Below are 12,062 nucleotides of genomic sequence, written 5' to 3' on the forward strand. Positions count from 1 at the left end.
TAAAAGGGCACACCAATGAAGGGAAGTGGGATGTGGAAGAAGTGATGCAGCTGCAAATGTTTTAGGAGGAAACAGTTCGGACACCAGGAGAATCAGAGTGATGTTTAGCAGAGCAGAGATATAAGGGGAATGGAGAGTTTAGTTTAGTTTATTTGGTTTCTACTGACAAAGTAAGATATTTGGATGAACCTGGTGAACTCAGTGAAATGCAGACTCTGTTTTGAATTGTAATTTATACAGTGGACCTCCCTCTGTGGCACAACCTCTGTTCTGGGTTAGAGTATTCAGCCAGCGGATTGTTGAAACATGAGCTGAGAGGCCATGGTAAAACCACGAAGAGTCACAAATTTTTATGTTCCTGTATGCTCATCATTTGCCGCCAACAACAGACTTTCTGAATAAATGCTTCTCCTTGAGGAAGGGGCTGGAACTTCCCAATCAGTGTTATAGAGTAACATGGGGCAGATGATAACTCTTAAGGGCGTAAAGGGTAGGTCACCTACCCTTGGAGGGAGAAATTACTTGCCAGGCCTCCAACTCCCAAAACTGAGTGAGCACAGATAAGGTGAAGTTTATCTGAACAGTGTTTGTTATTTTGCAAAACTCTGTAACTCCTTGTTGCTTTCTTAAGAATAAAAATTATTATGGTTTAAAAAAAATCCAGCAAAACCCAAGGCTTAGCTTGTTTTCTTAGTTTCATCACATTAATGTTTGCTTTGCTTTCAAATCAGATGTGGTAGTTCCTGTACCTTCATATTCATTATGCTCCTTTCCTCTGCTCCACTCTTCACTATAATTTTCCTGGTTGAAGACTATTATTTGTATTTATTTTCTATATTTATTTTATAGTCATTTAATTTTGACAATTATTTTTATTTTTGACCCCATCCTCTTTGCATAGCCACTTTCTCCTTCCTGGTTCAGTTATTTACTTATATGAAAAACTTCCTCTTCTTTTAAAAATCTGTTTTCCAGATTGACGTTACATTACATCTACAAATATTTGAAAAAGAGTTTTCTTTGCCGATCTCTCTCCTTAGTCTTCACCTTGTGGCTGTTCATCCAGGAACCTACAGAGGGATTTTTGCTTCTTTACTTGGGGTGCAAGTTCCACAGCCACTGTGCATCTCTCTCAGAAATTCTGGGCATCTTTCACATCCAGTTTCCTTACCGCTACAGTCCACATTAAAGAGTCTTCTTAATTCCTTAGTTTTTCATTTCTTTTGAAACAAAACCTGCATGTACAGTACAGGCCTATTCTTATTTAGCTTCCCACTTAATTTATATGTAAGGAAATTATGATCACACGCTCCAAATTTATTTTTGATGACCACCTGCTCTATGACTTAATTGCTATTTACAACTAACAAATCTTTTGCAGGTTCAGTGATGGTTTTGTGAAGGAATTTGTCATGTCATACTGAGAATTATAGACCTAAGGCCCGTTATGATCATGAGAGATTACTCTCTGGTCCATAACTCTGAACTTAGTTTTCCCCTGGCAGCATAGTTCTTACTGGGATTTATCTCTTTTAATATTAGCTCTCTCCCTACATATCCAGTTATGAACTTGAGCGGTTCACAGCTGACTCTGAGCTGCACCAGAGAAAAGCCTCTTTTAACTTTCTGAGTTTCATCTAAACAACCTATAACATCATTCATGTGATGCTAATGCACTATTTTTATCTTCCTTTCTATCAGTCCTGAACAGCAGAACATTTTAATACCAGGGATGACTGTTATTCTACCATATTTCTGCTACTTGCATCATAGCTAGTTTACACCCCATATTAGTTGCTCATATTTCTTTCCTACCAATATCTGGAAGGTAGTTACAAAGATAATGGAGCCAAAGTCTTCTCAATAGTAGCAGGCGATATAACAAAGGGCAATAGCAACAAGTTGAAGCTTGGCAGGTTCAGGCTGAACATCAGGAACAACTGTTTTGCCAGAAGGGTAATGCGGCACTGGAACAGGTACCCAGAAAGGTGGCAATACCTCCAGCCTTGGAAGGTTTCCAGACTTGGTCAGACAAAATCATGGTGACCTGATTGAGCCAGAAGTTGGATCAGAGACCTCCGGAGGTTTCCTCCCACCATCAGTTCTGATTCCACAGCATCACCTGAGATTCCCTGTAGTACACAGGCATCTGCCTCCCTGGCCTCACCTGCTTCCCTTAGCTGAACTAGATAGCCCTTTGGCTACTGGTATTGTCTGCTGCTGCTTCTCTCATCACAATTAGTACATTCTTTCCCCTTGTTGTCTAGGCCTCTGCCCATCGATACCTCCTTATCTGTCATCACATAGTTATTTAACTGGTTTTCACCTCCCTGCATAGGAAAACAGATACACAACCCTCTCCCAGCAGCTGCAGCATCACTGAATGGCTCCCTTGAACATGATACCTACACGGTAAAGTTATATTTACTAGCTAGCTTGGTAAGTTGCACAACTTTTTACCAAAGCTGTTCCTTTTAGCCAGGCTGATCCAGCATGCAATGGATTGCAGCTCTGGAGAATGGAAGAGAGTCCCAGCTTTAGCAGACACCTGGAGGGATTCGATTATGGAGAACAGACAAGAGTGGCTTACTGCTCTGCAAAACAAAGTCTATCACAACTGCTGTGTTGGAGCCTCTCTGCAGGCAGTAACCCACAACTCGTTTCACAGCCACAGCACAGGCTGCAGACCTCCCCCAGCTCCTCCGCATAAACAGCTAATGGGCAAATCTGCTGAAATACAGTTTTGGCCCCACTGGAGCTGGTATAAAAACATGTCAGAGAAAGGAGCCTTGCCTGAGCAGAGCGGTCTGTTGCATTTGCCCGGGGTGAAGGAGTTGCACAGACGCTTGTGCTCTGCTTCATTGGCTGATGGCAGTATGTGGGTACCCTCTGAGAGCACAGACAATGCCGGATAATAACATGCGGGGCCAGGGGAGCAGAGATGAGTGCATCTCAGATTGAAGGGGGATGCAGGGATTCACAGGGTGTGCTGGTGGGTGTGTGGTATTACCCTGGTGAGGCAGTGGGAGAGCTAGTCAGAGTGGCTGGCCACGTTTGACAGCTCAGGGCTCCTAAGCGTAACTTCAGCAAGAAGAATTAATATTCCTTGCGAGGCTTTTCTAAGTAGGACTGAAGTGGTGAGCGAGGATGGGATTGGGATGCAAGGGGTAAGTCTGTATCAAGAACCCGTATCTGGCCAGTGCAAGGTGCTTCTTGGGCTGGGTGTCAGGAAGTTGTACCGGAAGAGCTGGGGCTGGGGATTATCATGGTTTCCTGCAGGTGTGTATACATGATCATAGCAGGCCAGAGGAAGGCTAAGTTGTGTTACTGCAGGGCTAGCAAGACTATGAAGAGAAGAACAGGCCTGCAGAGAAGCAGCCATTTTCTCTCCGTGTGTCTGAAAGACGGGGAAAAGCAGTAGTTAAAACACCATCAGAGCTCATCCATTTCCTCTCTCGTGGCTTGATTTTTCTTCCCGTGATTTTTTTCCCATAAAGCCAGGGCTGACTTGGCGGCTGGCGGTGGCACCACACACTGCCAGGCTCGGGGGGCTGGCTCACGCCGCCACAGAGCAAACGGGCTTCCAGGCAGTTGAAGGTGGTTTTGCAGGGGGTGCAGAGGGGAAACAAAGCAGCTTCAACCTCTAAGTCTTTCACAAAGCTAAAGTCTTCTAAAAAGCAAGCGGACAGAGATGTGGCTGCTTTCAGAGGCTGCTCAGCAGGTCCAGAGGAGATGAGCTTGCACGCAGAAGCACGGTGGGAAAGGCCGATACAATATTGACTTAAAGAGGGATCCAGCAAAAGCAGCCCAGCCGCAGGTTTGGGGATGCTCCTTGAACCCAGCTGATCACGCCCCGCTTCCCTGCTGCCTCAAGTCTCCTGCGTTCGGTAAAGCAAGAGTTAACAGGTTAAAGGGTTGGGGTTTTTTTTCCCTTCTGCTTTGCCAGAGCGAAAGTGAAACGAAGGGCCGCGCTGCTGCCGGCAGTCGGGCCCGGGTCTGGTTCCCGCGAGGATTTTGGGGCCTGGAGGCGGCCGGGGAGCCCGCGGGGCGGGATGGCCGGCGGGCGGGTGCTGTGCGGGGCCCTGGTGCTGTGCGGGGCCCTGCTGGCCCTGGAGGCTGGTGAGCAGCGGGGCACCCCTTTGGCGAAGGTCAGGAAAACTAGCATCTTCCTAAAGGTTAACGCCGTTGCCAGAGGAGGGTGGCACAGGGCTAGAGGGGTCCACTGCCAGCAGGGCTGGGAGAACAACCCCAAAGTGGCAGCCAGCCCGCAGCCTCCCGATTATTTATCTCCCATCCCAGAGAAACTCATACGCTCTTCTTTGTTTGCAGTGGGGTTCACGCATTCAACCAGTTCTTTTCCCTCCCTAAAGGGCCAGCGAAAGCTCCCACACCAGCACCTCCGTTTCGCAGGGTGGACATTGCCCTGGGCTGCTCCTATGTGGGGGAAGATGTAAGAGGTTTGCTGCATGCCTCTGGCGGCTCGTCCTCCGAGCATCCTGCTACTCTCGTACTGAGGGGTATCAGCGTCAGAGATGACGGGAACTTGGATGATGTAACTGAGTACAAAGTCCCACAGGAAAATCCTGACTCCTCTTCTCCCATTGTCTTTGAAGCCTCAGGTGAGTGGGAGAGCTGGGGTGGGAGAGCTGCCCGACGGGGTTTTGGCCACTTACCTGCATCAGGCTTCTACGAGGTTTTTCTTTAACTGAGTTTAGACAATTGATTTTTGAATGGCCACTAAAGTTACACGCATGATTCCCTGAATTCGGCAATTTGGACTTTAAGAGAGGAAGATTGTGGAAGATGTTAGAATGCCCTGTTGAGGCACCTCCCTCCTACTGGGGCTATCCTAGATTGCCTATCTCTTGGGAAATACTTTGTCAAAAATAACTCAGGAATTATTCCACTATACAGTATTATTGCACCCATAAAGAGCGTTCCCATCTTCAGTCATGCGGGTGTTTCTTGCTAGCAGGAAGCATGGTGGTAAGTGGGCATGAAGCAGAGCTGTCCTGCTCAGAAGGCCAGCTGTGTGTGACTTGGCTCTCCTTACTTCACTCATGGGTGCCACCCTGCAGTCCAGCCTCTGTTCCCCTTGCTTTGCACGTAACTTTGCAAACACAGTCAAGGAAAGGTCTGAGCCCGTACTTCGCTGTGGTCTTGTTCGCTGCCTACAGTGCTTATCTGCGAGCATGTGCTTCCGTACAAGCTTATTTGAGGCCCTAAGATATTTTCAGAGAGGAAGCTGAAGGTCCAGCAGGATCCATTAGCATGGGTCCAAGCTTTCCTTCAAATGCTGTGGGTGGACTGGGCGTGGGTAAGTTCAAGCACACTACAGCCAGGCTACTGTCAGGCACTGCAGACATAGAGTTAATTTCCAGTGATGTCCGTGGAAAGTGTGTGAGTCACTAGGATGCTTACGCCCATGCTTAAGCCCATGCTATGATCAAAGGCACAGATACAGTATGTCTCTACATCCAGCCACTCCCACCTTCCTGCCACCCTTTCTTTCCTTACCTGGGATGCTTCCGTGTCCCCTTTGTTTCTGGATTCAGGCCTAAAAAGAGTAAACGTTGCAGGTCTTTCCTGGGCATATCACATACACAGCTTGCTTTCTTGAGCTAGCTAAAGGGAATCTGTTCTGTTTATACTCCTTCCCTAACAGCTTCTTTTGCCCAAAGTGAACTCTGTGCAATCTGGCAGGATAAAATACAACTGACAGATTGAGGGATGTAAGACAGCCATGACAAACCTCTCATATTCTTTGCAGGCCTTCATCTGTTTAAGCCTAGTCTGGCATTTCTGGGCTCTGAGTGACCCCAACAGCGCATGATGCTCCTCCAAAATAATGTGTCTCATCAGCTTGCACTTTCTTTCCCCTTTTGGATTCAGACAGTTAAACCTCTTCCTATATCCTCACAGCCCAGTCGGTATCCATCCCACACGCAGAGTCCATGCTGCACGCGGACTGTGATGGGGAGGAGGTGAACTGCGAGATCTCCCCATACAGCTTCCAGCGGCCTGGCAAGGGGCCCTGCCATACCTCCTGGTTCATGGCCACCCTGCAGCTCTCCGGCGGCATCAGTATTGCCCTGGTGCTCAGAGGACCCCACTGCAGCAGCTGGGAGGAGGAGCACGATGCAACACTGCACCCAAAGCTGAGGATTCCTATGAGCAAGGAGGGGACGTTGCTGACCACAGGTGACCAGGTGGCCCGGGGTGCCCCCACAGCACTGAGGGACATGAGGGGAGGGGAGCCTGCCTCCCCAAGAGTCCTATGCCCTACGTCCCACCAGGACCTGAGGGCTGCCAGGAGTTGATGCTTAGGGAAAAAGCGGTCATGCAGATTGCCCCCCACCCTGCCTCCTGTCAGGGTTTCCCATGCCCCAGCCCCTGAAGATGACAAGCACCTTCAAGACCATGATGTGCACTTGGTGTCTGCCTGTCTCCCTGCCCTGCTAACCCCACTGGGCTGGCTTCCTCCAGCTCTTCAGTTCATATGACCCCGGGGGCATCACATAGGGCACCTGTGCCTCCTCCTCCTCCGGGTGGGGAGTTGACTGCCAGCCCTTCCACCAGCCCTTCCCACCCGAGGGTGCCTTCTTTAACCAAATCTGTTTAACTCTCTGCTTGCCTGTGCCCTTCTTTCTGTTTCTAGTTGAATTTCAATCGTCATCATGCAACACTTCCCTGCACACGCATCTTGGCAGCTCAGTCACCCTTGACTGCCGCTTTGCCTTGGCTCCCAGCTCCTCACTTTCCTCCCTGGAGTGGAGGAGGCAGCACCAAGGCAGTGGCCGTAGCCTTTTCTGGTACCAGGTGGGGAGCACAGGCCCAGCAGCGGAGCCAAAAGTCCACGTGGATGTGGTGGAGCTGCTGGGGACTGGAGACGCGTCGCTTAGCCTGCAAGGAGTGAGCGTGGGAGACGAAGGGACGTACATCTGTTTGGTGTCCACTCTACTGCACCAGGCACAGCACATCATCCAGCTGCATGTGGCCGGTGAGGAAGGGAAATGCCTGGTGGCAACAGGAGACCCATGTCCCCAGGCACTGAAACTTTGCCCTGCACCCTTATCCCATCGCTCCCAACAGTCATTGTCACAGGCAGCTTGTCTTCTCTCCCTTGTGGACAGGGACTTTTGTACTCTGCTAACAATAAGTCAATTCCCTCTTTATCTCTTCCAGAGCCTCCAAGAGTTCATGTCATTCCAGCAGTGGTGTCATTTGAGAGAGATGTGACAACTACTCTGACCTGCAGCATTGCTGGCTATTACCCCCTGGACGTCTCGGTGAGCTGGACACAGAAGACTCCTGAGGATGACGCAGAAATCCCCCTCTCAAACGCACGTTTCTCCAGCCACCGGCAAAGCCAAGATGGCACCTACAGCATCACCTCCTACCTCAGCATCAGCTCAGCCACAGCACGGGCACCAGCCACCTACAGCTGCCATGTTTCACACGTGGCCCTGGCAGAGCCCATCTCTGTGAGCGCCCATCTTAAGGCACCAGGTAGGTGTCAGAGGCAGAGGGGTGAGTTCTTCATCCTGCCCAGACCTCCTCCCACCTCATCTACCCGCCACAGGGATCAAAACCTCTGAGTGACACCACATCTGCCTGTTTCTTCATGCTTTCCTTCTGGTGTCCTCTCATACCCATCCTCTCTATCCTCCTCTTCCCTTTCCCTTTCACTTCCTCAGCTTTTATTTCACTCCCTGAAGCTTTTGGGGAGCAAGTATCTCATTTCCTTCAGGGGAAAAGAGATTTTATGACCAAAAGTGGAGCAACAGAGCAAAAGTTTGTAGCACGTGGGCTGGACCCCACTGGGCAGGTACAAGAAAACAGCCATGCCCCAAGTAGTTAGACGCCAGTTTATTGCTATAGTTCTCGAGCAGCATCAGTCTCCAGCTGAACAAGAACTATAGCAAAAAATCCATCTCCCCATTGGAGCTGTTGGGGTTCTCACTCTCCCTGCTGATGGGAGATTGCTCCTGTGTCTCCTGACCCAGCAAGGAAAAGCAAGCAATACTGCAGTTTAACAAGTTACAACACATCAGTCCAGCCAGTATAACTGGCCCTGGGTCTGTGTAGCTTTAGCTCACGTGTGTCGTGTCACATCTGTGTACCTGACAAGAGCATGCACGCTGGGGGAGCTCGTTTAACTGTAACAACTCGCTGGCTGTTCAGCCACTCCAGCCAACCTAACATCACTGATCCTCCTCTTCCTTTGCAGAGCAAACGGGATCGGAAGGACTGGTGGGGGGTTTCATTGCTACCGTCATTTTCATCGTTGTCCTCTTCATTGTGCTCAGGAGAAGAGCAGGTAGGAGTTTAAAATGTTGAGCCACTTCCCTTGTGGGCGAGATGCAGCAAGGAGCATCTTCCTCTCCCCTGCACTCCCGCTCAGGAGAGATGGAGGTCAGGATATCCCAGGATCCTGGAGGGAGAGGTGGGGAGCGGATGAGCTGGAGACTCATTTCTGGTGGAAGGCAGCGTGAGGTGATGTTTTGCACCACTTTGGTTTTCCTGCATCTTCTTTTTTTCTCTCTCCTTTTCAGCTAAACCAAAGTCTGAGCAACTTCTAAGGGCTTCAGAATAGAGGAAACCCTTGTGTCACCCACCTGCAGTCCTTTGTCTCCGGTCCTTTGACACATCCTACTCAGGAGAGCCAGTCCTGTCCAAATATTAACAGAGCTATTACTCGGTATGGGAGGGGTAGGGCTGCCCTTGGTGGAGGAGCCGAGTGACCGTTCAGAGGTGGACTCACAGAAAAACGTCTATGTCTTGGGAGGGCAACATCGATAGCCTCAGCTCTTCGCTCGGATGCTGCATTACAGGCAACATGCATTCATTTTTAGAAATGCCTCTTCTCTGGTTTCAGGGAAAATTAAATTGTATATAGATGAGTGTTTGTATGACTGTATATATGTATGTGTACATGTTGTAAGCAGGTATACAATATTTACACATGTATGTAGGTATGTATCTGTAGATGTATATAGGTACATTTGGTTAATGTCTATGAGGCAGGTGTTTAAGATATTTATGTATGTATGTGTTTTAACTGAAGTTGGGCAAATATGTAGGCAAAATTGATACTTCAAAATGGTAAATCCTCAGAGGAAGTTATGGGTTAAACTTATCGCAAATCAAGCAATCGGAAAAATATGACTCTCCAGGAGAAAGCTACAATAAAATTTTTAATAGAAATTTCACTGCTAGAAGTTTACAAGGTGGAGAAAACCTGTGGTTCTGTAGTTGTGAAAAAGACAGGCACAATTAAATGATTTTCCTACCTAACAGGGAATTTGAAGGTAACACTTAGAAATCTTGAATATAACCAACAGGGGGGAAAAAAGCAGAAGGAAAGTGTGGATGGAAAGGAGGTATATGGTACACAATAAAAGTAAGAATTTATGAAGCATACAAGGTGATAAGGAGTGTTCAAAATAATCTGGAAAAACTGGATTGCTGCAAGTGGTAACGGCACTTGGAAGGAGTTTTTTCAAAATACGTTGAAAACCAAGAAATGCTAGCAACGGCCTAGGCTCTTGCTGGGTGGATATAGGTAAAACTGTTGATTGATAGAGAAGATTTTTGATGGAGGTTTTTTGATACAGAGAAGATAGTTGTTTGTATACAGAAAGAAACAGAATTCTGTATTCATACTACATGAGGATGGTAAACAACTTCCTAATCTATTTGCAAACTAAGGAAGGTTTTAACAGCATCTATTAAGAGTGAGTATTTTCAGATCAGAAAGTTTGCATCTCAGAATCATAAAAGATTTGGCTGAGGAGGCACCTGGCCCAATGGAGTTTGGTATTTAAAAATCCTGGCATACTAGAGAAATCCCAAGGTCTTGGAAGAGCATGTTGGGCCAGTGTTCACAGAGAGAAAGCGAGAAGACACCGACTGTTAGATGGTTCCGTAGTAATAATCATAGGTAAGAGAGTGTGAGGTTATTGCAAGTTAGCTAACAAAGGCTTCAACAATGAAAATAACAATAATTTAGTACGTTAAAAAAAAAAAATAGTTGTGAGAAACAAACCTGACTTCATTCTTTGAAGAAATATTATTTGGTTGATAAAAGCATTGGTGCAGATTTAACAAACCAAGAAATTTGTAAATTCTGAAGAAAAAATAATAGTGTACGTATACATCATAATTTGCATTATATGGATTAATTACTAGCTAACAGACAAATTGCAAAAACTCATTGTCCAAAAAGAAGCAGCTATCACTGCTGAAAGCATGTGCTTCTCTGCAAGAACTGTGCTGTTTAATATTTGCATCAGGAGATAACAATTGTAAAAAATATTGTTGACAAAATTTGCAAATGGCAAGATCAGTAGCTAAAGCGGAGGGAGTCCTTCAGATCAACACAAGCCACCTGGCCAGCTGAGCATACTCAAACAAGATAAGATGCTCAGTAATGCCAGTGGAGTCACTTCAGGTACTGGACCACCACGCTGTCTCAATGCTGTTGATCCATGAATCCCTATCAGCTGCCTGACCTGTGGGAACACCTAAGAGTGACCACGGGCAGAATGTAACTGCTGGTGGAAGCAGCTTTTGCTTGTATCATTTCCTCTTCATTTTTGATGCGTTGCCAATAAGTAAGTATTTTTAGTTCCAATGGTTGTCTTCTGTCTGTGCATCTCCCACACCGCTCTGTGGAGTCAGGCCTACTGCGTGGCTCCATGGCCGGTGAACAGGCAGGCTGAGCCCCACACAGAGGGGTAAACCACCTGGGACTCGGGAAGGGGAGCTCCAAGGGACCCGTGGTGTCAATACGGGTCAATGTCCCCTCACTCCCAGAGGCTGCTACTGTGGAGCAGGACTCACAGAAGATTTTTGTACTGCCTGCTGTATTCAGAGACACCCCCAGATAATCGGTGGGAGTGTGATAGCTGGCTCCTGTGCAGCCAGGGAGGAAGGACAAGGTGCCAAGAGCAGGAACCTCATTGGCAACCACTGGAGAAGTCACTGTCCCCTGCGACTGACAACGCCGAGTCGGAAGCCCAGCAAAGCCTGAAGCTGCAACGCCCATCGGCAGTGCAGACGCCCACATGGTTTTTTAATATGTCAAAAGCTTGGAGGTGGTCCAGAGCAAAATGACAGGACCAATTAGGAAGGTCAGAAAACGCCTTACAGGGGGCACTTTGAGACATTGCTCTGGTCTTACTAAACCAGTATCTCTCAATTACACCACAGAAAATACAGAGTACTGGTGGCACCGTAACCTGCAGAGAAAGGCACAGTGAGAATCAACAGCTGCAAGTTATATTTAGGCATGTTCAGAGTAGAATAAGACATAATATACTCAACGATGAGGATGATTGTCCTAACCATCTGTCAATAAAAATGGTAGACTATCTCTCAAAGTCTCCAAATAAAGGCCATGTTAATTTTTTCAAGCTGTCCTTTAATAATAATTTTTTAAAAAGTTTATGGCATCAGTTGAAAGAGACACTGGGTAAAATTCCAAGGCCTGTGTTACACATGAAGTGAGAGCTGGTGGTTTGTCTGCCTTTTTGACCCATAAACTGATATAAAGGAAAGAAAAAAATAAGGGAGAGATGCAAGAAATGCGTTAGGAGTGGCTGTATTCCTCATAAGGAGAAATATACCATGGCACTTGATTTTATCCGACTGCCTGCTCTCTGATGCTCCCCACTAGACTTGCTATGGGGAGTCCACAATTACTGAGTCCCTGAAGGTCTCAAGCTCAATTTAAACCACAAAAACAAGTAAAGCATATAACCTAAAGTAGAAAAAGTAATTCTTACTGATAAACAAAGTGACGTGTTTAACAACGTTCCTTATATTTTAAATATAAAACACTTATTACAGAAAATAGCACTAAGAGACTGAAAGTTCATCAAAGATAAACTTGATTGCATTGTAAAGACATGTATAAATAATATTATACGTTCTGCATCTCTGGGAGAGAGCCACGCTGCCTTCCAAGGTCAAACGTGCTGTGGCCAAGTGCCACATGGCAGCAATGCCTGGCCACGTGAATTGAGAGCAGTCTAACTACATTGGTTTAGATGCACTTT

General features: G+C 47.1%; 1 protein-coding gene across 1 annotated transcript; it reads left to right on the forward strand.

Moving 5' to 3' along the window:
• The first annotated feature begins 4,052 nt into the window (after positions 1-4,052).
• On the forward strand, positions 4,053-9,911 carry TAPBPL (TAP binding protein like). The gene is made up of 7 exons (XM_019474094.1): positions 4,053-4,119; positions 4,371-4,619; positions 5,923-6,201; positions 6,659-7,000; positions 7,186-7,509; positions 8,231-8,320; positions 8,556-9,911. Exons 1-7 carry the CDS (start codon positions 4,053-4,055, stop codon positions 8,594-8,596), a joined length of 1,392 nt encoding a protein of 463 aa, XP_019329639.1. The 3' UTR covers positions 8,597-9,911.
• The last annotated feature ends 2,151 nt before the right edge of the window (positions 9,912-12,062 follow it).

This window comes from Aptenodytes forsteri, unplaced genomic scaffold, assembly GCF_000699145.1.
Source record: "Aptenodytes forsteri isolate BGI_AS27 unplaced genomic scaffold, ASM69914v1 Scaffold216, whole genome shotgun sequence".
NCBI classification, from domain to species: Eukaryota; Metazoa; Chordata; class Aves; order Sphenisciformes; family Spheniscidae; genus Aptenodytes; species Aptenodytes forsteri.